Source organism: Heterodontus francisci, chromosome 22 (genome assembly GCF_036365525.1).
Source record: "Heterodontus francisci isolate sHetFra1 chromosome 22, sHetFra1.hap1, whole genome shotgun sequence".
In the NCBI taxonomy this organism is placed as follows: Eukaryota; Metazoa; Chordata; class Chondrichthyes; order Heterodontiformes; family Heterodontidae; genus Heterodontus; species Heterodontus francisci.
In genome coordinates this window covers 81,842,138-81,864,725 of record NC_090392.1, presented here as the reverse complement: position 1 = coordinate 81,864,725, position 22,588 = coordinate 81,842,138, and the positions used below count along the sequence as shown (strand labels likewise).

Here is a 22,588-nt window from a genome sequence, read left to right as displayed (position 1 = left end):
CAAGTCATTGATAGAATCCTGGTTTACACACAAACTCCCACTGATACAAGTGTTGCTGCAATTATTGCTGGAGGTGGTGGTGAGCTGCCTTCTTGAAGCTGAAGTCTGTGGTGTAGGTACACTCAGTACTGGCAGGGATGGAGTTCCAGGATTTTGACACAACGACAATGAAGGAATGAGTGATATAGTTCCAAGTCAGGATGGTGTGTGGCTTGGAGAGATACTTGCAGGTGGTGGTGTTCCCATGCAGCTGCTGCCCTTGTCCTTCTAGTTGGTAGAGGCCACTGGTTTGGAAAGTGCTTTTGAAGGAGGCTTGGTGTGTTGCTGCAGTGCATCTTGTAGATGGTACACACTGTTGCCACTGTGCATCAGTGATGTAGGGAGTGAATATTACAGTAGCACAAAGTTTAGTGAACAGAGTTCTGTAGCCTATAGCTGTGCAGGGCCCCTACCACATTAGGTGAAACAAGATTAGTCTCCCATTCCACAGAGTTCAGAGATAATTATTGGACCTGAAAAAATAATGCAATGGCCAACTTTTCAAATTTCTAACCAAGGAGGATGGCAATGCTCAGTCAATCTGATCTTCAGATATGGATTGTCAAATACTGCTGGAAGCCATCTACATTTAAGCCAGGGTTGATTGAACCAGTGTTGTCTGTCTGTAACAAGAACCTCATTTCACATTGGGCAAGAACATAGCAACACAAAGTAGGAAGCAGTATAAGTTTTAAAAAAAAAGTGTGGCTTTTTATTCAATATACATTTTCAAACATTTCCATTCTAGCCTTTAAAATTATTTAAATGGCAAGTTTAACACTCACCATTATATAGACATTTGTTATATAGACAAGATTTTATAACTTGTATAATAAAATATTTCAATCCTTAAGTAAGGAAGGTTAAGAACAGAGATCATGCAAAGTGCAGTTGAGCTTAAAATGCTGGGACACTTTTTAAATCACCTCCCTGACTGGGTCAGGACACAGACTAGTTAGAGAATCTCACTCACATCTAGATTGAGAAAAGAAAGAAAAAAAAATAGTTTCATGAGAAGTTAGAAGCAGAGGTGGGAAGACAAGACAAGGCGTCAATCTCAGATCATCGCTTGGTGTTCACCCAATGATAACGGTCGACTCGCGGAAACGTGAACATGTTGGACACCCTGCATGTTCTGTAACTGTTCTGGGATGGATAGCAGCTGTAATCTTCTGCAAGAAACATCTTCTTGCGAATAAACCTGGGCCATGCTACCGCAGGATGAGGGTAGTAATCATTGCTCTGCAAAAGAACATTGATTTAAGTTTGAAAATTTAAACAAAGCCAATTTTAAAAGTTAGAATTCAAACATAAACAGGCTATTTGGCCCAACCAGTCCATGTTGGGTTGTGTTTATTTTAGTAATATTGGATATCACTCCCTCTAGCTCCATATCCAAATCATTGAACAGATGTGGTCCCAGAACAGAACCCCGAGACACCAATACCAGCTTCAATAACTCATTTGTCCTCAACTCCTACCCCATCTCCATCCCCCTTAAATCTTCTCCCATAGTCTGCTCCCTCAGCTTTTTGAAAGTCCATGTAGATCATAACCACTCCATTCTCTTTCTCCCCCCCACAAAGGGAACTATTAGCTTTGTCAAGCTAATCACCCTTTCTGAAATCAGTGTTAGCAATAGTTAGAAAGGCTTTCATCCTGATTTAGCAATTTCATTTTTTAAAAAGATGCTTAACATTTTCATATCAATACTAGTCTAATTGCCCAAATTAGCCTCAATATTTGACCATGGGTAGAATGGCCACTATTCCTGCAGCCTTCACTATTTCATCCCCATTTCCTACAGGATTTTGGGAAATGAGGAGCTACATCCCACTGTTTTTCCTCTAGTTTAACTTCAGTGCTTTAGTCACCTTACTCTTAAAGAATTAGAGATCCATTTCTTCCCAATATCCTTTGTAAATCCAAGTGAAATATTCAAGTATCTTGTCTTTTCAGTTCAGTTGGTAACTCAGTCGCCCACCTCATGTTTAACAAGTCCCATCATCATTTGGAGAATACTTTACTGATTATTATGGATTCTCCACCATATTCAACTTCAGAAACAGTTCCGGTACCAATTTTACATTTCTAATCTATTCAGAGCATTCTGGAACATTTATCCTTTTTAATGATCCTTTGCAGTTTAATATCCCACTTTTGACAGTTCTGTGCCAACTTCACTCATCTCCCTAAAAATCCATCTTGTGTCAATTAGAAAGTTTTGGCACAGAAAGAGGTCACTTAGCCCATCATGTCTGCATTGGCTGAAAAATGAGCCACCCAGCCTAATCCCACTGTCCAGCATTTAATCCCGAGCCTTGCAGGTTACAGCACTTGAGGTGCATTTCCAAACACCTTTTAATAAAGAGGGTTTCTGCCTCTACTACCCTTCCTGTCAATGATCTGTAGCCAGTTCTTTTCACCAATAAGGGAAAAGAAGTTTAACATCTTACCACCCTTAGAACTCTAGTCTGATATAGTATCTATCGTCACTGTACTGCCTGAACAGAGGCAGCAACCCTCAACTCATTTAAAAAAAAAGTGAATAATCACTGAAGTGCCAGTGATACGGACCAAGTGCTGGAAAGTCAGATTGTATGGGTTGCTTCTTTTTTTGGCTGGTGCTGACAATGTGCCATAAAGACATTTCCTAAATATCTGAAGAGGAAGAAATGTGCAGGAACGTGGCAAGGAGTAGAACATAAACTGCTCCTCGAGAGCCAGCAGACACTGGGGTCAAATGGCCTCCTTCTGTGCTATAATACAGCAGGTGATTTTAAATTAAGCTCAACATGGAATCTGGATCACAAATACAGGCTCTCTACAGATTCCCCTCACTCATTGAGAAAGGAAATTCGAATTGCATCTTTTAGTCTGATTCGAGCAGAGCTGTATTCAGTTCCAGGCTCCACAGCAGAATGTTATTGCCCAAGGGGAAAAAGAGGGGGGGGGGGGGGGGGAAAGGAGGAGGAGAGAGAAGGGGAAAAAGAGGGGGGGGGGGGGGGAGAGGAGGAGGAGGAGAGAGAAGGGGAAAAAGAGGGGGGGGGAGAAGGAGGAGGAGGAGAGAGAAGGGGAAAAAGAGGGGGGGGGGAGAAGGAGGAGGAGAGAGAAGGGGAAAAAGAGGGGGGGGGAGAAGGAGGAGGAGAGAGGAGGAGGAGAGAGAAGGGGAAAAAGAGGGGGGGGGGGAAGGAGAGAAGGGGAAAAAAGAGAGAGAAAGAAAAAAAAAAAAGAGATATTCCCATTACTTGTGCCCCATTTACAACACATCTAGAGTGTGTTAAGTGAATGTCAGGAATACATTCTAATGTACTGGGAACCAGCAACAAGTGCGAGCCAGTCACTGCTCTAGAATCAAGAGAAGATACATCTAAATGCCAATAGTTACAATAGAAACCTCAAGGGCAGCAACCACTTCAAATTTTGGATCCCTCATTAAAAAGGGGGATTTGTCAGTGAGATGCAAGCAACTCATTCACCAGTAACTTGACTGTTTTTGCTCTGAAGTTATATTTTCATGAGAACCTTTTGATTTTTCCCAATTTCTTAGCTTGGGTTTGAAATCAGATGAAAGTTAGCAGAAAGCATGTCAGAGGTGACTGAAAATTTCAGCATTTAATATTCAAAGTTAAAAAGTGCAAGTTCATAAGCACTAGAGAACTTGACTGATGGGATAAGTGGACAGAGACAGATTTCTGCAGCTTGAATTTATTTTCGGACAATCCCCCCCGATGACTGACTCAATTACTGTACCTGGTAAATGCTCTTTGGATTAATCACAGTTGGGATGGTTTGGGGCTCTTCACCAGGGTTGCCTCCACCCTTGAAGCTGGTATAAACTTCCAGCTGGTATATACTATTTGGGTTGCTCACAATTGGTATGGTCTTTGTTTCAAAGGCTGCAGTGAAGGTTTCCTCCTCCCCAGTCTGGTAGATAGCATTCACATTGTTTACAGAGACGGTATTTGGCTCCTTATTGTAGCCCTCCTCATCAGAGGATGTCCCAGAGTAATAATCAGAGGTAGCACGATCCACAGCACTGCTAATGTGCTTGAAGATTTCCAAGTTTGTTTTATGTTCCTCTAACCTTGTGACAATGAACGGCTGGTTCTTCTCTCCACACCTGAAGCAGAAGGACAGAGTTAAAGGTCAGTGAATGAGGAAGAGTAACAATTAGCGCAGGACCAGGAATTAGACATTCTTCCTGGAAACTCCACCAAGAGGCTCCGTCATTTTATTGACAATCTAAAATCAGACTAGTCGCCCCTTTTCTAGTGTCCTGCTGAAAAGTTCTCACTCTGATCAATTCTGTTATACAAAGAAAGAACGAACAGTACAGCACAGGAACAGGCCATTCAGCCCTACAAGCCTGCGCCGATCTTGATGCTTGCCTAAACTAAAACCTTCTCCACTTCCAGGGACTGTATCCCTCTATTCCCATCCTATTCATGTATTTGTCAAGATGCCTCTTAAACGTCGCTATCGTATCTGCTTCCACTACCTCCCCCGGCAGCAAGTTCCAGGCACTCACCACCCTCTGTGTAAAGAACTTGCCTCGCACATCCCCTCTAAACTTTGCCCCTCTCACCTTGAACCTATGTCCCCTAGTAACTGACTCTTCCACCCTGGGAAAAAGCTTCTGACTATCCACTCTGTCCATGCCACTCAACTTTGTAAACCTCTATCATGTCACCCCTCCACCTCCGTCCCAGTGAAAACAATCTGAGTTTATCCAATCTCTCCTCATAGCTAATACCCTCCAGACCAGGCAACATCCTGGTAAAACTCTTCTGTACCCTCTCCAAAGCCTCCACGTCCTTCTGGTAGTGTGGCGACCAGAATTGCACGCAATATTCTAAGTGTGGCCTAACTAAGGTTCTGTACAGCTGCAACGTGATTTGCCAATTTTTTATACTCTATGCCCTGACCGATGAAGGCAAGCATGCCGTCTGCCTTCTTGACTACCTTATCCACCTGCGTTGCCACTTTGTGACCTGTGGACCTGTACGCCCAGATCTCTCTGCCTGTCAATACTCCTAAGGGTTCTGCCATTTACTGTACAATTCCCACCTGCATTAGACCTTCCAAAATGCATTACCTCACATTTGTCTGGATTAAACACCATCTGCCATTTTTCTGCCCAAGTCTCCAACCGATCTATATCCTGCTGCATCCTCTGACAATCCTCATCGCCACCAACCTTTGTGTCATCCAAAAACTTACTAATCAGACCAGCTACATTTTCCTCCAAATCTTTTATATATTCTACAAAGAGCAAAGGTCCCAGCACTGATCCCTGCGGAACACCACTAGTCACATCCCTCCACTCAGAAAAGCACCCTTCTACTGCTACCCTCGGTCTATGACAGAGCCAGTTCTGTATCCATCTTGCCAGCTCACCTCTGATCCTGTGGGACTTCACCTTTTGTACCAGTCTGCCATGAGGGACCTTGTCAATGGCTTTACTGAAGTCCATATAGATAACATCCACTGCCCTTCCATCAATCATCTTCATCACTTCCTCAAAAAACTCAATCAAATTAGGGAGACACGACCTCCCCTTCACAAAACCATGCTGCCTCTCGCTATTAAGTTCGTTTGTTCCCAAATGGGAGTAAATCCTGTCCCGAAGAACCATCTCTAATAATTTCCCTACCACTGATGTAAGGCTCAACAGCCTATAATTTCCTGGATTATCCTTGCTACCCTTCTTAAACAAAGGAACAACATTGGCTATTCTCCAGTCCACCTGTAGCCAATGAGGATGCAAAGATTTCCATCAAGGCCCCAGCAATTTCTTCCCTTGCCTCCCTCAGTATTCTGGGGTAGATCCCATCAGGCCCTGGGGACTTATCTACTTTAACACTTTGCAAGACACCCAACACCTCCTCCTTTTTGATAATGAGATGACTGAGACTATCTACACTCCCTTCCCTAGGCTCATCATCCACCAAGTCCTTCTCTTTGGTGAATACTGATGCAAAGTACTCATTTAGTACCTCGTCCACTTCCTCTGGCTCCACACGTAGGTTCCCTTCTCTGTCCTCGAGTGGGCCAACCCTTTCCCTAGTTACCCTCTTGCTCTTTATACATGTATAAAAAGCCTTGGGATTTTCCTTAATCCTGTTTGCCAATGACTTTTCATGATCCCTTTAAGCCCTCCTGACTCCTTGCTCAAGTTCCTTTCTACTGTCTTTATATTCCTCCAGGGATTCGTCTGTTCCTAGCCTTCCAGCCTTCACGAATGCTTCCTTTTTCTTTTTGATTAGGCTCACAATATCCCGCATTATCCGAGGTTCCCGGAACTTGCCAAACTTGTCTTTCTTCCTCACAGGAACATGCTGGTCCTGGATTCTAATCAACTGACATTTGAAAGACTGCCACATGTCAGATGTTGATTTACCCTCAAACAGCCGCCCCCAATCTAAATTCTTCAGTTCCTGCCTAATATTGTTATAATTAGCCTTCCCCCAATTTAGCACCTTCACCCGAGGACTACTCTTATCCTTATCCACAAGTACCTTAAAACTTATGGAATTATGGTCACTGTTCCCGAAATGCTCCCCCACTGAAACTTCGACCACCTGGCCGGGCTCATTCCCCAATACCAGGTCCAGTACGGCCCCTTCCCTAGTTGGACTATCTACATATTGTTTCAAGAAGCCCTCCTGGATGCTCCTTACAAATTCTGCCCCATCCAAGTCCCTAGCACTAAGTGAGTCCCAGTCAATATAGGGGAAGTTAAAATCACCCACCACTACAACCCTGCTACCTTTACATCTTTCCAAAATCAATCAGTCTCCATATCTGCTCCTCTACCTCCCACTGGCTGTTGGGAGGCCTGTAGTAAACCCCCAACATCATGACTGCACCCTTCCTATTCCTGAGCTCCACCCATATTGCCTCACTGCACGACCCCTCTGAGGTGTCCTCCCGCAGTACAGCTGAGATATTCTCCTTAACCAGTAATGCAACACCCCCACCGATTTTACATCCCCCTCTATCCCATCTGAAGCTTCTAAATCCTGGAACATTTAGCTGCCAATCCTGTCCTTCCCTCAACTAAGTCCCTGTAATAGCAACATCATAGTTCCAAGTACTAATCCAAGCTCTAAGTTAATCTGCCTTACCTGTTATACTTCTCCCGTTATTGTTTTCTTTTAGCAAAGTCTTATAGAAGTCAGTTTTCATGCGCAGCAGGTAGTTTACTGGGCTAAACCTCCTTACCTCCAAAACAAAATAAGTCACCCACACTATAGGAGCAGATTATTGCAATACATCATCTGGGTGAAAGAAATGAGGTGCTATGGCAGAGTTGGTCAAACTTTAGATGGGTATTGGAACCATTTTCCATCTGTAGTTTAATTAATGGAGTTTAAAAAGTTTACTGTCTTAGAGAGACAGCAACTGCCAGCATTTATGCTCCACAAGCCTTCTCACCTTATCAGCATATCCTTCTCCCTCATGTTTATCCAGCTACCTCTTCAATACATGTATTCCGTTAAAATGTGATTTACTCCAACAACTCCGTGGTAGCCAGTTCCACATTCCCAGTGAGTAAAGAAGTTTCTCCCGAATTCCCTATTAATTTTGGAGTGACTTATATTGATCGCCCCTGGTTCTGGTCTGTCTTGCAAGTGACAATTCTGTAATTGTCTGTACTTTTACCCCATCAAACCCTTTAAAAACATGAAGGCCTCTTTCAGGTCACCCCTCAGCTTTCTCTTTTAGAAAAGAGCCCCAGCCAATCCAATCTTTCCTGATTGGAAAAAGCTCAGTTCTGGTAGCAGCTGTTAATCAGGATAGCAGACGACTGAAGGAGCTGTTTAACTCATTAATCCTCAGTGCTACACCAGTCTGACAATTGGATGCAGTTATCCAATTTGATTCTGCAACCAGTTCATTGAAGCAACATTAGATTTGTATACAATGACTTCCATCTCCCTCTGACTGGCTCATGTCTTGAAGACAAGTCATGATCTAATTTGAAAGTTCCCAGACAGATTCTTTCCCCCTCTTGGAGATTCACAGTTTTGTATGAACAAGCAGTAGCTGCTTTTGTTAAGGGACCACTCGTGATGCAAATCTGGGCAGCAACTAGAGATGTTATTTCATCAATTGGATCAGTAGTTCACTTGGGCATGTTCCAGGAGATCCCAGGAATTTTCTAGAGTTTCCTTCCCATTACTGTCCGAGTTGTCTCCCCCAGGAGATTAGGGTGGTGGGAGGAGGAGAGAGTAGCAAGTGTGTAGTTATAATCAATGTTTCCTTTAAAATTGTCTTATTACATGCAATAACACTTCACTTAGTTGCACTCAGGGACTGTGGGGTATTTAACAGAAGGACTGCCTACCTCCAGAACCCTACACTGCAGCTCAAACATCTCAATGCTTCAGGCATTGAGAATGTGGGGTAGGTTTGAAGCAGCAGCAGGTCACAGTCATTATACCACAGAAGGAGGCCATTTGGCCTATTGTGTCCATGCCAGCTCTCCATAGAGCTATTCAGTCAGTCCCACTCCCCTGCAAGGTTTTTCCCTCAAATGCCCATCCAATTTCCTTTTGAAATCATTGCTCGTCTCTGCTTCCACCACCCTTGTGGGCAGCAAGTTCCTGGTCATTACCACCCACTGCGTAAAAAGGTTCTTCCTCATATTTCACCTGCATCTCTTGCCCAAAATCTTAAATCTGTGTCCCCTGTGCAATCATGGGATAGAATGTGGAAAAAGGAGCCACCAAAAGCTAGAGGTCTATCCTACAATGTGGGCCATCACTTCAAACTCAATCCCATCCACATGGGCAAGTGGCTAGAGCATAGATAGAAACCAGGGCAATCCTGGGAACACCAAGCAGCCAGGAGGCCATTTAAGAAACTGTTAATGCTTACCTACACCACACTTCATATGGATCCACCCAGATAGTGAGTTCCTTTGGCAGTTCTAATGAAGAATACTCAATATTGCTTTCTACACAGGCCTGGAGCAAGACTGGATCCAGAGGCTGACTCTTGTTCACCCTGATGCACCTTGAATGGGGAACAGAGATCATCTTATCAGGAGAACTCCAAACAGTGGCTCTTAACTGGACCAAGACACGATTTGGCTAGCACATCAAGATATCACTGAGGGGGATGGTATCTCCCAATGTGGTTTTTTTGCTACCTTTTCAAGGTTAATCACCTGGACATCATAACTACAGCACGAGTATCTGGCATCAAACCAGAAGTTTTTTTTATTTTAGAGAGAGATATGTTTATAGATTACAATTTATGTATCAAGACTGATTAAAACACATTTTCACCCTTCTCTTTTGCAACACCTAACCCTAGTATTGGGGACCAGACAAACAATTAATTCACATTCTAATCTACTACAATTGATTGAAAAATTCATTTTGACATTTAAGTTTAACCAGATTACCAGTTCGATCATTTAAAAACAGACCTGAAAGTTACAACATTTTTCCTGATTCATTTTGCCCAATAAAACCACTGGGATTAACAGGAACTAAAATGGGAAATGGAAGCAATGTTGGCAGTTGGACAAAGAAAGAGATCTTCAGGCAAAGAAATGCTCAACCATCAACCCCCCAACAAAACTATGAGAAAACAGACAGTGGGTCCATGAAACCTCAACAATCTCAACTCTTCAGAAATACCTACTCATCCCCAGGCCCACCTGTAGGCTTGTCCCTTGGCAGAGTTTCCCCAGTACCAGTGATTCTTGTATTTTTCAAACAGTATCTCAGTCAGTTTGCTACCAAATTTCTCCATCTTCTGCTTGCTGAGTTTCTCATTTCTCTTCACCATTCGAGAGATGAAAACCACCGCTGCAGCAATTTCCTCTTTCATGGTTTGTTCGGTAGCACCTGCAAAGTGAACCAGTGTTCAGACACCATTTAATCAGAACTTCTCCCAGAGCAAGACATCTCCCCACTCCACCCTGAGCTTCAACACAGCAAGATCCCACCAGATTAGTGACCAGGTAATCTCTTAGTGAAGTTGATTGATGGATAAATGTTGGCCCAGGTGATCAAGTGGTGACATAGGATTTATTTACTTTGATAGATGTACCTCAGGCAGACAAGGTTTAGTTTAAGTTGCCCCTTCAACAGGGCAGCACTCCCTCAGTACAGCCTTAATTATGTTCAAGGTCTAGAGTGGGACTTGAAACCACAATCCAGGAATGGCTATCACCATTCAAACACCAGAACTTCATGTACAAAGTTTTTAAACAATCAGGCCATGAATGTGAAACCTATCACCAACTGAGCCCTTCAAATGGGTATCGATAAATAAACTTGCAGACACAACTTGAGGGGTTTAACAATCAAGGTATTGAAAAGATACTTCACCAGCTCACAAGGAGTGAATATTATTGGCTAATCAATTCAGCCTCAATCACCCAGGAGAACCCTCCAATCAGAGGAGAGATTACACTGTCCCACACATTGAATAATTAAACAGGAAGTAAATAGTTTCTCTCCCCACATAATGTTTCACTTTAACTGATAAACATTAAAGTTCCTCACCTCCCTCATTAGGAACCCTAACCCCACCCCAATGTTTCAATCTGCAATGAAAATTACAAGCTCCACTATCACTCAGGAAGCTGAGCAGCCCTACCATTAATCACTGACCCACAGGCAGAGTTTAAAAAGATTTCCCCTCCACTAGTTCCCCCCACCCCTTACTCACATTTCACTTCCATAGACACCCAAATACCTTAACCAATAGCTCACTCTTCATTCATTTGCTTAGAGAACAAGCCAGTAGGCAATTCCACCATGGGGTGCATCATAACCAAGGCCAATTCAATCTTCATTCACAGCAGCAGCTGGACAGTAACTAGGAACACCAACTCATTCCAACTCAAAAACACTGGGGCCAACTAAAACAAGCCAAGTTCATCCACCAGTTCAAACCTGGGCTCTTCCTGTTCAATGTGTCTCCATTAGCTAAATCATCAAGGGGCAGGGAGAAGAGAGCAAGGACTGAAGCTAATCACAAAGCTGACAAACTTCAAACACATTTAACAAAAACTAGGAACTTTAAGCCAATCAACCTACCAACAGCACACTCACTCACCCTCATGTGTCCATGGGGAGGGGTCTTTATAGGGAGGGAAGGATCCTGGGAAACTCACCACTCCCACAACTTCTCAATGAACTCCTCAAACAGACAGAAATTGAGAAAGTGTCAGACCTCACTGTTCCATTTCGACAGCTGAGCTTTTTGTTGTATTTTGATGTTGTTTCCCTGAATTGATCAGAGCAGTGTCCAGGGTCAAAGTATATCCTAGAATCAACATCATTAAAAAAAATGATCTGGCCTTTATCACACTGCTGTCTTTGGGATCTTGCTGTGTGTAAGTTGGCTGCCATGTTTCCTACACTTCAAAAATACTTCATTGTCTGTAAAGTGCTTTGGTAGGTGCTGAGATGGTGAAAGGTGCTATAGAAATGCAATTCTTTTTTTTGTACATCAAACACATTCTGCAACCAATGGGAGCTGCGGGGGCTGGAATGGTGTAAGTAATAAAATGGTATGATTTGCTCTGTTTGCTTGCTCTGGTTCAGGGACTTTAACGGGTTCTCTCCTCTAAACTTTTACTAGATTTCATTGGTTTGGATTGATGACACATGCAATCCAGTTTCCTATTGTTACCATCAAAAGCATGTGGGCCCCTCCCACTTACTCAACACCCTCAAAGAACAGGAATAAATGATTGGTGGCCGCCAATATTACAGGGCTCAGCACTGACCAATGCAATTGTCAGAGTTTAGTTATTGTTGAGACCCAGGTGAGGAGCCATCTTTCTCAGCCAATGGGGTTTTCTCCTTTACTCCAACATTGGCTGCTGCACTTTCAACTACTGAGACTCGAAGCTCTGGAGATCCCTTCTTAAACCTCTCGGACTTTCCACCTCTCTCTCCTCCTTTAAGACACTCCTTAAAAACTATCTCTTTTGGTCACCTGCCCTAATATCTCCTTATTTGGCTCTTGTGAAGCACTTTGAGATGTTTTACTAAAGGTGTTAAATAAATGCAAGTTATTGTTGTTTCGTTCATGGGATGTGGGTGTTGCTGGCCAGGCCAGCATTTATTGTCCATCCCTAATTGCCCTTGAGAAGTTGGTGGTGAGCTGCCTTCTTGAACCACTGCAGTCCTTGTAGGTACACCAACAGTGCTGTTAGGAAGGAAGTTCCAGGATTTTGACCCAGCGACAGTGAAGGAACGGCCATATAGTTCCAAGTCAGGATGGTGTGTAACTTGGAGGGGAACTTGCAGGTGGTGGTGTTCCCATGCATCTGCTGCCCTTGTCCTTCGAGGTGGTAGAGGTCGCGGGTTTGGAAGGTGCTGTCTAAGGAGCCTTGGTGTGTTGCTGCAGTGCATCTTGTAGATGGTACACACTGCTGCCACTGTGCGTCGGTGGTGGAGGGAGTGAATGTTTGTAGATGGGGTGCCAATCAAGCGGGCTGCTTTGTCCTGGATGGTGTCAAGCTTCTTGAGTGTTGTTGGAGCTGCACCCATCCAGGCAAGTGGAGTGTATTTCATCACATTCCTGACATGTGCCTAGTAGATGGTGGACAGGCTTTGGGGAGTCAGGAGGTGAGTTACTCACCGCAAGATTCCTAGCCTCTGACCTGCTCTTGTAGCCACAGTATTTATATGGCTACTCCAGTTCAGTTTCTGGTCAATGGCAACCCCCAAGATGTTGATAGTGGGGGATTCAGTGATCATAATGCCATTGAATGTCAAAGGGAGATGGTTAGATTCTCTCTTGTTGGAGATGGTCATTGCCTGGCACTTGTGTGGCGTGAATGTTACTTGCCACTTATCAGCCCAAGCCTGTTATTGTCCAGGTCTTGCTGCATTTCTACACTGCCTGCTTCAGTATCTGAGGAGTCGCGAATGGTGCTGAACATTGTGCAATCATCAGTGAACATTCCCACTTCTGACCTTATGATTGAAGGAAGGTCATTGATGAAGCAGCTGAAGATGGTTGGGCCAAGGACACTACGTTGAGGAACTCCTGCAGTGATGTCCTGGAGCTCAGATGATTGACCTCCAACAACCACAACCATATTCCTTTGCGCTAGGTATGACTCCAACCAGCGGAGAGTTTTCCCCCTGATTCCCATTGACTCCAGTTTTGCTAGGGCTACTTGATGCCATATTCGGTCAAATGCTGCCTTGATGTCAAGGGCAGTCACTCTCACCTCACCTCTTGAGTTCAGCTCTTTTGTCCATGTTTGAACCAAGGCTGTAATGAGGTCAGGAGCTGAGTGGCCCCTGCGGAACCCAAACTGAGCGTCACTGAGTAGGTTATTGCGAAGCAAGTGCTGCTTGATGGCAGTGTCGATGACACCTTCCATCACTTTACTGATGATTGAGAGTAGGCTGATGGGGCGGTAATTGGCCGGGTTGGACTTGTCCTGCTTTTTGTGTACAGGACATACCTGGGCAATTTTCCACATTGCAGGGTAGATGCCAGTGTTGTAGCTGTACTGGAACAGCTTGGCTAGGGGCGCGGCAAGTTCTGGAGCACAGGTCTTCAGTACTATTGCTGGAATATTGTCAGGGCCCATAGCCTTTGCAGTATCCAGTGCCTTCAGTCGTTTCTTGATATCACGCGGAGTGAATCGAGTGGCTGAAGACTGGCATCTGTGATGCTGGGGACTTCAGGATGGGGCCGAGATGGATCATCCACTCTGCACTTCTGGCTGAAGATTGTTGCAAATGCTTCAGCCTTATCTTCTGCATTGATGTGCTGGGCTCCCCCATCATTGAGGATGGGGGTATTTGTGGAGCCACCTCCTCCAGTTAGTTGGTTAATTGTCCACCACCATTTGTAGCTGGATGTGGCAGGACTGCAGAGCTTAGATCTGATCCGTTGGTTATGGGATAGTTTAGCTCTGTCTATTGCATGCTGCTTACGCAGTTTGACACGCTGTTTGGGTTGTGGCTTAACCAGGTTGACACCTCATTTTGAGGTATGCCTGGTGCTGCTCCTGGCATGCCCTCCTTCACTCTTCTTTGAACCAGGGTTGGTCCCCTGGCTTGATGGTAATGGTAGAGTGGGGGATATGCCGGGCCATGAGGTTACAGATTGTGGTTGAGTACAATTCTGCTGCTGTTGATGGCCCACAGCGCCTCATGGATGCCCAGTTTTGCATTGCTAGATCTGTTCAAAATCTATCCCATTTAGCAGAGTTGTAGTGCCACACAGCTCAATATTGTTGTTGACAGTGTTATGAAAGTACTTCCATTTTAAAAAAAAATTTGTGAGGACTCATGTCTTAAAATTGTGGAAATGGATTCCTTTGGAGGACTGAAGAGATTACTTAGATACTGGACTTTGTTTTTTTTAAAATAAAGGTCATGGAAGGGCTTGAGTTTTCTGTTTAAAAACAACCTTCACTGGATGTCACATGTCTTAAACTAAATAAACAACAGGAGCCTTGGTGACTAGGGGGAGTTGTTTACAGAGAAGTGACATGTCAAAATTTATGGTGGTCAAGAGTTGGTTTCATTTTGGATTGTTTTGAGTCAGTTGGAGGTCGGCCTGCTAAGAGAGAAGACACCAGTTCATCCTTTCTCCACCTCTCTGAGAAACCCTGAGAATCCAGTGTGTGATAGCTGAAACTCCTGATGTCACATTTCTCCTGCCAGACTAATCCTCGACATTGCCTGAAGAGAACTGCTCCAAAAAGATCCCAGTGACAGCCGTCGACGTGTATTTTGGACGTCAGAAAAAGGGACAACTGATATCATTCCATATCTTATCCTTTTCCTTCAAGAATTAACAAGTATTTGGCCAAAGTGTTTTTTGTCTTTTTTTGTAAAGAGATCTCTGCAGAGAAAACTTCTTTATTTTTTCTTTAACATGTGTGCGCGCGCGCGTGCGCACGTATGTTGGGCTAATTTAAAAGGGAACATTCATATTTCAATCTGTGTGTTAATGTTTTGCATCTTTACTGAATAAGTCTTGTTTTATAATAAATTGATAATTTTGTTGTTTGTTAAAGAAACCTGGTTGGTGCATTTTATTCTGAAATAAAAATAGAGTATATAATTGGCCGTATCATTAACTGGGTAAACCTGTTGTGACCTGTGGAGAAGTCAAACTAGAGAGTGATAGTTCACTCCTTCAGCCTGGTAACAACAACAATAGGACAGAAGTGGAGGTAACTGAAGGTGCAGTGGAGGTAACTGAAGGTGCAGTGGCTCATTGATGTCCAGTTTGCATTTTCAAAGGCAGTGGATTTCAGAAGAGAAAGCAAATTAATAATAACAGTGTTGGCCACACTCCCAAATATTAACATTCATGATTCACTGGGACTGACAGCAAAGAGAGAAAAATCATCTCACATTCTGCTGACTAACCCTGTAAATTGTGTGCATTAAACAGATGGAAGATTATTGAGAAATGGTTACTAAGGTAAGGCAAGTATTAGGTGAGAAGAGACAAGGTTCGAGTTCCTGGGAAAGAATGAAATGGAGCAGACGGTGAGGGGTTGTGATTTTAACACAGGGCAGAGTAAGGGGAAGATTGTGTAGAATGGAGGGTATGAGGTTAGATCGTTTGTTCGTTGGTATCATCTTCTCAGAAGGTTGCCTGCTATGGATTACCACCTCTGTCTGTCCTGCGCTGCCCTTACATTCCACACAGGTCAACTGCATCCAGTCCATTATATCCATCATCCATTTTCTTCTCTGCTTCCTTCGCCTATGTTTTCCATCGATCTTTCCTTCCAATAATTGTCTTTGTTTACCTTCTGCTCTAATGATGTGACTGAAATATTGTATCTTTCTCTCTTTGATATTATGCTCTTTTCTCCAGCCATTTCCAGCACTTCCTCATTCGTCTTTCTGTCTGTGTAGGATATGCGGAACATCCTCCAATATGTTCACATTTTGAATACATTCAGCTTATCAATAGTCTCTTTATTTGTTGTCCATGTCTCTAAGGCATATAACACAGATGAGAAGTGCATAGTGTAGTGTGTGAGGTGTATTGAGGGAGAGATACAGAGAGAGAGAGGGTAAGGGAGAGACAGAGAGAGGGGAGAGAGAAAGAGAGATAAGGAGAGAGAGAGGCAGACAGAAAGGCAGAGTCAGAAAGAGAGGAAGAGATGCACAGAAAGAGAAAGAGCGACAAAGTGAGAGAGACAGAAAGGGGAAAAAAGAGAGATCATCCAGCCAATGACAGGCTTTAATGTGTGTTCTATTTGGGAGGGTGAGGGAAGTGTTGGAGCATATTCTCTGATGTAGAAATTTAGCTATTGCTGGTTTGGGGCTAGTCGCCAGTTACAGAGGGTGGAATGTGACAATGACTCCCTGCTCAGAGATCAGTGAATGGCATGAGAGTTCATGACAATAACATCTTTCAAAAATCTGGAGGAGAAAAATAGAACTCGAAACATTGGGCGAGTGCAGGTTAATATTGCAGTGTTGCAATGTTCCACAGGAGGGCACTGGGCGACTGTTTCCAATGTCCCAGGCTGGAGGGAGATGCAAAGTGAAATTTTAAGAAGAGGTTTAGGATTTCATCACCTAATGCGCCCTAGAAATTTAATCTCAATGTACTTTTTTTCTCAGTTTTCTCCCATTGCTCAGCTCCTCTGCTGAAGCTGTGACTCTTGCTGGGATATGAGAGAAAGTCCTGCATTTCTATCATGCCTTTCACGCTCCCAGGACATGCCAAACTGCTTCACAGCCCAGGAAGTACTTTTGAAGTGTAGTCACTGTTGTAATGTTGAAATCCTGGCAGCCAATGTGTGCACAGAAAGATTCCACAAATGACAATGAGATAAATGACCATTTAATCTGTTTTATTGACATTGGTTGAGGGATATATTTTGGCCAAGACACTGAGCAGAAGCCCCCAGTCTTCTTTAAAACGGTGTCATAGAATCTTTTACGTTCACCCGAGAGGGTAGATGGGGTCTTCGTTTAACATCTCATCTGAAAGATGGCACCTCCGACAGTGCAGCACTCCCTCAATACTGACCCTCCGACAGTGCAGCACTCCCTCAGTACTGACCCTCTGACAGTGCGACTCTCCCTCAGTACTGACCCTCTGACAGTACAGCACTCCCTCAGTACTGACCCTCCAACAGTGCAACGCTCCCTCAGTACTGACCTTCCGACAGTGCAGCACTCCCTCAGTACTGACCCTCCGACAGTGCAGCACTCCCTCAGTACTGACCCTCCGACAGTGCAACGCTCCCTCAGTACTGACCTTCCGACAGTGCAGCGCTCCCTCAGTACTGACCCTCCGACAGTGCAGCGCTCCCTCAGTACTGACACTCCGACAGTGCAGCCCTCCCTCAGTACTGACCCTCAGACAGTGCAGCATTCCCTCAGTACTGACTCTCTGACAGTGCAGCACTCCCTCAGTACTGACCCTCCGACAGTGCAGCACTCCCTCAGTACTGACCCTCCGACAGTGCAGCACTCCATCAGTACTGACTCTCTGACAGTGCAGCATTCCCTCAGTACTGACACTCCGACAGTGCAGCCCTCCCTCAGTACTGACCCTCAGACAGTGCAGCATTCCCTCAGTACTGACTCTCTGACAGTGCAGCACTCCCTCAGTACTGACCCTCCGACAGTGCAGCACTCCCTCAGTACTGACCCTCCGACAGTGCAGCACTCCCTCAGTACTGACCCTCCGACAGTGCAGCACTCCTTCAGTACTGACCCTCTGGCAAAGGTTAGAAATGTCACAGTCTTTGAGCAAGCGGGAGGGGAAGAAGGTCAAGAAGGAAGGACTGTGATGGGACGGAGGGGAAGAGATTAATTGGCAGGTATCATGGAACAGAATGCAAACAGAGTGCTAAATAGTTGTAGCAAAAGACAAAGCACGAGTCCAGAGAGAGCACTAATGGCAGAGTAATGAACAGCTCTGTACAAAAGCAAAAACATGAAAAATAAGTTAGAGACTAGCACATGGTTAAAAAGTAAATAATTAATTAAAAAAGAATATATATATATATAAATAAATAAATAAAATAAAAATAATATCTAAACATAAAATAATGGGACTCGTGGTCTGAAATTATAGAATTCAATGTTCAGTCCGGCAGGCTGTAGTGTGCCTATTCGGTAGATGAGATGCTGTTCCTCGAGCTTGTGTTGATGTTCACTGGAACACTGCAGCAATCCCAGGACAGAGATGTGAGCATGAGAGCAGGGGGGAGTGTTGAAATGGCAAGCAACCGGAAGCTCAGGGTCCTGCTTGTGGACTGAGCGGAGATGTTCCGCAAAGCGGTCACCCAGTCTGCGCTTGGTCTCCCCAATGTAGAGGAGACCACACTGTGAGCAGCGAATACAGTATACTACATTGAAAGAAGTACAAGTAAATCGCTGCTTCACCTGAAAGGAGTGTTTGGGGCCTTGGATAGTGAGGAGAGAGGAGGTAAATGGGCAGGTATTACACCTCCTGCGATTGCAGGGGAAGGTGTATGCAGATATATGCAGATGAAAGTCACCTATAATTACAGATGTTCCTTTGTCGCATGCATCTCTAATTTCCTGTTTATTGCCATTCCCAACATCACCACTACAGTTTGGGGGTCTATATATAACCCCCACTAATGTTTTTTGCCCCTTGGTGTTTCTCAGCACTACCCATACAGAGCTAATATCTTTCCTCACTATTGCATTAATTTCCTCTTTAACCAGCAATGCAACTCCACCGCCTTTTGCTTTTTGTCTGTCCTTCCTAAATACTGAATATCCCTGGATGTTCATTTCCCATCCCAGGTCACCTTGCAGCCATGTCTCTGTAATCCCGACTAGATCACACCCATTTACATCTATTTGCACGTTTAATTCATCCACTTTATTGTGAATGCTCCGCGCGTTAAGGCACAAAGCCTTAAGGCTTGTCTTTTTAACATTACTTGTCCTCTTCCTTCTTCCCCTCTCCCCCATTTCACTTGCTCAAAGACTGTGATATTTTTAATTTTTGCCAGTTCTGATGACGCGTTGCAGACCTCAAACATTAACTCTGCTTCTCTCTACGCAGATACTGCCTGACCTGCTGAGTACTTCTGACACTTTCTGTTCTCATTTCAGTGATCAGGAACTCTCTGGCTTTCATCTCCCTACCTGGAGGTGCAGTGTCATTTTGCACTGGCCCCTGCTGGGCAAATTCAGTGCAAACCTGGAAGTAAACATGGGACCTTCTGGTCTGGTGTCCTTGAGTTTCTCTTAACTCAGAAAGTGTGAGCTCGGAGTAAACCAAACACCTTAGGGCAGGGCCCAGGAAATTCACCAAAAATCTGGGTCATTTGACAAGTAACAACAAAATTAATATCAAAGATATGTTTGCAGATAGATGGAGGCTATGGGTTGTTTGGACTTTGAACTACACGAGTACTGAGGCATTCTCTGGCAGGTCTGAACAGGCCCATCGGATTACCTCAAATCACAGCAGAACAATTAAACTCAAAACCTATTTATGCTTCTAGTAAATGCTGGTGTAAGAGACTGGCCCTAATGTGTTTAGCACATAGTACAGGGAGTTCCACAGGTCTGTCGTGTAGAATCACTTATCAGAACATCAGCCTTAGGAGCAGGAACAGACCTTTAGCACTTTTGGTAGATCAATCCCAGGTGCCACGTCCTCACCTTCTCCCCCTATATCCCTCAATCACACTGACCCGATTCCATCCATATCACCAGCCAGTTTGACGACTACTGCTCCTCCATTAGTTTGCAGGTTCAAGCCCCAATTCACGACTTAAGCACATAAATCTCGGCTGGCACTGAGGGAGTGCCACATTGCTACAGGCAACGTTGTCTGGATGATAAGTTGCACCGTGACACATTTCAGCAATTGACCCACAAAGTGGTTGATGGGATTTAATGTCAGTGAAATAAAAGTAACCATTGTAAGTTGCAAGTGGGAAAGTTGGGTAAAGCAGAACAGCAGAGCCATTATGTCAAGAGGAAATGTATAAAGAGGATCTGGAGAAGCCTTAGTAAGACATTGTACTGAACTCATACTGTACCTGTCCTGGAAGTGTTTGATGAGGACAGTGTAGAGCTTTACTCTGTATCTAACCCCGTTTAAAAAAAAAATAACTTTATTAAAGACAGATAAATAAACAAAAAACTCAAATTATAATGCCATTCTCAGCGTCGACAATGCACTCCAGTTCCTGCGGTGCCCACCGGTCACGGAAGGCCTCAAGCGAACCGGCGGATACCGCCTGCTCCTTCTCCAGGGACACCCGGGCGCGAACGTAACCACAGAAGAGGGGCAGGCAATCAGGGAGGACGGAACCCCCGACGGCCCGCAGCCAGGACCTGTGAATTGCCACCTTGGCCAGGCCCAGGAGCAGACCGACGAGGAGATCCTCCTCCCGGCCCACGCCCCTCCATACAGGGTGCCCAAAGATCAGGAACGTGGAACTGAAGTGCAGCCAGAATTTGAGGAGCAGCCGCTTCAAATACTCAAACAGGGGCTGCAACCTCGCACACTCCGTATAAATGTGGAACACGACTCGTCCAGGCTACAGAAAGTACAGGCGACCTGGGAGTCCGTGAACCTACTTAAAAGCCTATTGCACGGGACTGCTCTGTGCAGCACCCTCCACCCCAGGTTCCCGATGTAAAGGGTGAGGACTCCCACGTAGGGAGACCTCCATCGGGGATTCCCCTCGCCGCCAGATGGCAACGCGGACCGCCAGGGCGTGTCTGGCTGGCTGACGAGGGTGAGGAAGTGGAGAGTGTGCAGGAGCAGCCCGTACAGGAAACCGCGCCGATTGGCACAGAGGGCATTTCCGAGAGGTGGCTCGGGTTGTGCAGGACCAGCTCCCGAGGAAGGTTTGTCCTGGGAGTGTTTGATGAGGACAGTGTAGAGGGATAAAAGCAAAATACTGTGGATGCTGGAACTAGGAAATAAAAACAAGAAATGCTGGAAATACTCAGCAGGTCTGGCAGCATCTGTGGAGCGAGAAGCAGAGTTAACGTTTCAGGTCAGTGACCCTTATCAGAACCCCGTGCTGTACCTGTCCTGGGAGTATTTTACAGGGACAGTGTAGAGGGAGCTTTACTCTGCATCTAACCCCGTTTTTTTTTTTTTTTTGGGGCGGACTAAAGGGAGCTTTTACTCTGTATCTAACCCCGTGCTGTACCTGTCCTGGGAGTGTTTGATGGGGACAGTGTAGAGGAAGCTTTACTCTGAATCTAACCCCCGTGCTGTACCTGTCCTGGGAGTGTTTGATGGGGACAGTGTAGAGGAAGCTTTACTCTGTATCTAACCCCCGTTTTTTTTTTTAAGGTGGCCTTTATACCCCAGGCCCCTTTTATATATTTTATGTCGAGGGGGCCTTTATTCCTCAGGCCCCCTTTATACATTTTTTATGTCAAGGGGGCCTTTATTCCTCAGGCCCCCTTTATATACACACTTATATTTTTAAAATAACTTTATTAAAACCAGATAAATAAACAAAAAAAAAAAACTCAAATTAAAATGCCATTCTCGGCGTCGACGATGCACTCCAGTCCCTGCGGTGCCCACCGGTCGCGGAAGGCCTCAAGCGTACCGGCGGACACCGCATGCTCCTTTTCCAGGGACACCCGGGCGCGAACGTAACCGCGGAAGAGGGGCAGGCAATCGGGGAGGACGGACCCCCCGACGGCCCGCAACCTGGACCTGTGAATTGCCACCTTGGCCAGGCCCAGGAGCAGACCGACGAGGAGATCCTCCTCCCGGCCCAAGCCCCTCCGCACCGGGTGCCCAAAGATCAGGAGCGTGGGACTGAAGTGCAGCCAGAATTTGAGGAGCAGCCCCTTCAGATACTCAAATATGGGCTGCAACCTCGCACACTCCATATAAATGTGGAACACGACTCGTCCAGGCCACAGAAAGTACAGGCGACCTGGGAGTCCGTGAACCTACTTAAAAGCCTATTGCACGGGACTGCTCTGTGCAGCACCCTCCACCCCAGGTCCCCGATGTAAAGGGTGAGGACTCCCACGTAGGGAGACCTCCATCGGGGATTCCCCTCGCCGCCAGATGGCAATGCGGACCGCCAGGGCGTGTCTGGCTGGCTGACGAGGGCGAGGAAGTGGAGAGTGTGCAGGAGCAGCCCGTACAGGAAACCGCGCCGATTGGCACAGAGGGCATTTCCGAGAGGTGGCTCGGGTTGTGCAGGACCAGCTCCCGAGGAAGGTTTGTCCTGGGAGTGTTTGATGAGGACAGTGTAGAGGGTTAAAAGCAAAATACTGTGGATGCTGGAACTAGGAAATAAAAACAAGAAATGCTGGAAATACTCAGCAGGTCTGGCAGCATCTGTGGAGCGAGAAGCAGAGTTAACGTTTCAGGTCAGTGACCCTTATCAGAACCCCGTGCTGTACCTGTCCTGGGAGTATTTTACAGGGACAGTGTAGAGGGAGCTTTACTCTGCATCTAACCCCGTGCTGTACCTGTCCTGGGAGTGTTTGATGGGACAGTGTAGAGGGAGCTTTACTCTGTATCTAACCCCGTGCTGTACCTGTCCTGGGAGTGTTTGATGGGACAGTGTAGAGGG

The 22,588-nt window shown here is 45.3% G+C and overlaps 1 protein-coding gene across 1 annotated transcript; it reads right to left on the bottom strand.

Moving 5' to 3' along the window:
- Window positions 1-1,101: 1,101 nt before the first annotated feature.
- On the bottom strand, window positions 1,102-9,888 carry btg4 (B-cell translocation gene 4). The gene is made up of 4 exons (XM_068054394.1): window positions 9,716-9,888; window positions 8,926-9,063; window positions 3,793-4,162; window positions 1,102-1,281 (listed from the first exon to the last, which is right to left on the bottom strand). The coding sequence occupies exons 1-4, from the start codon at window positions 9,886-9,888 to the stop codon at window positions 1,102-1,104; spliced, it is 861 nt and encodes a 286-aa protein (XP_067910495.1).
- Window positions 9,889-22,588: the final 12,700 nt, after the last annotated feature.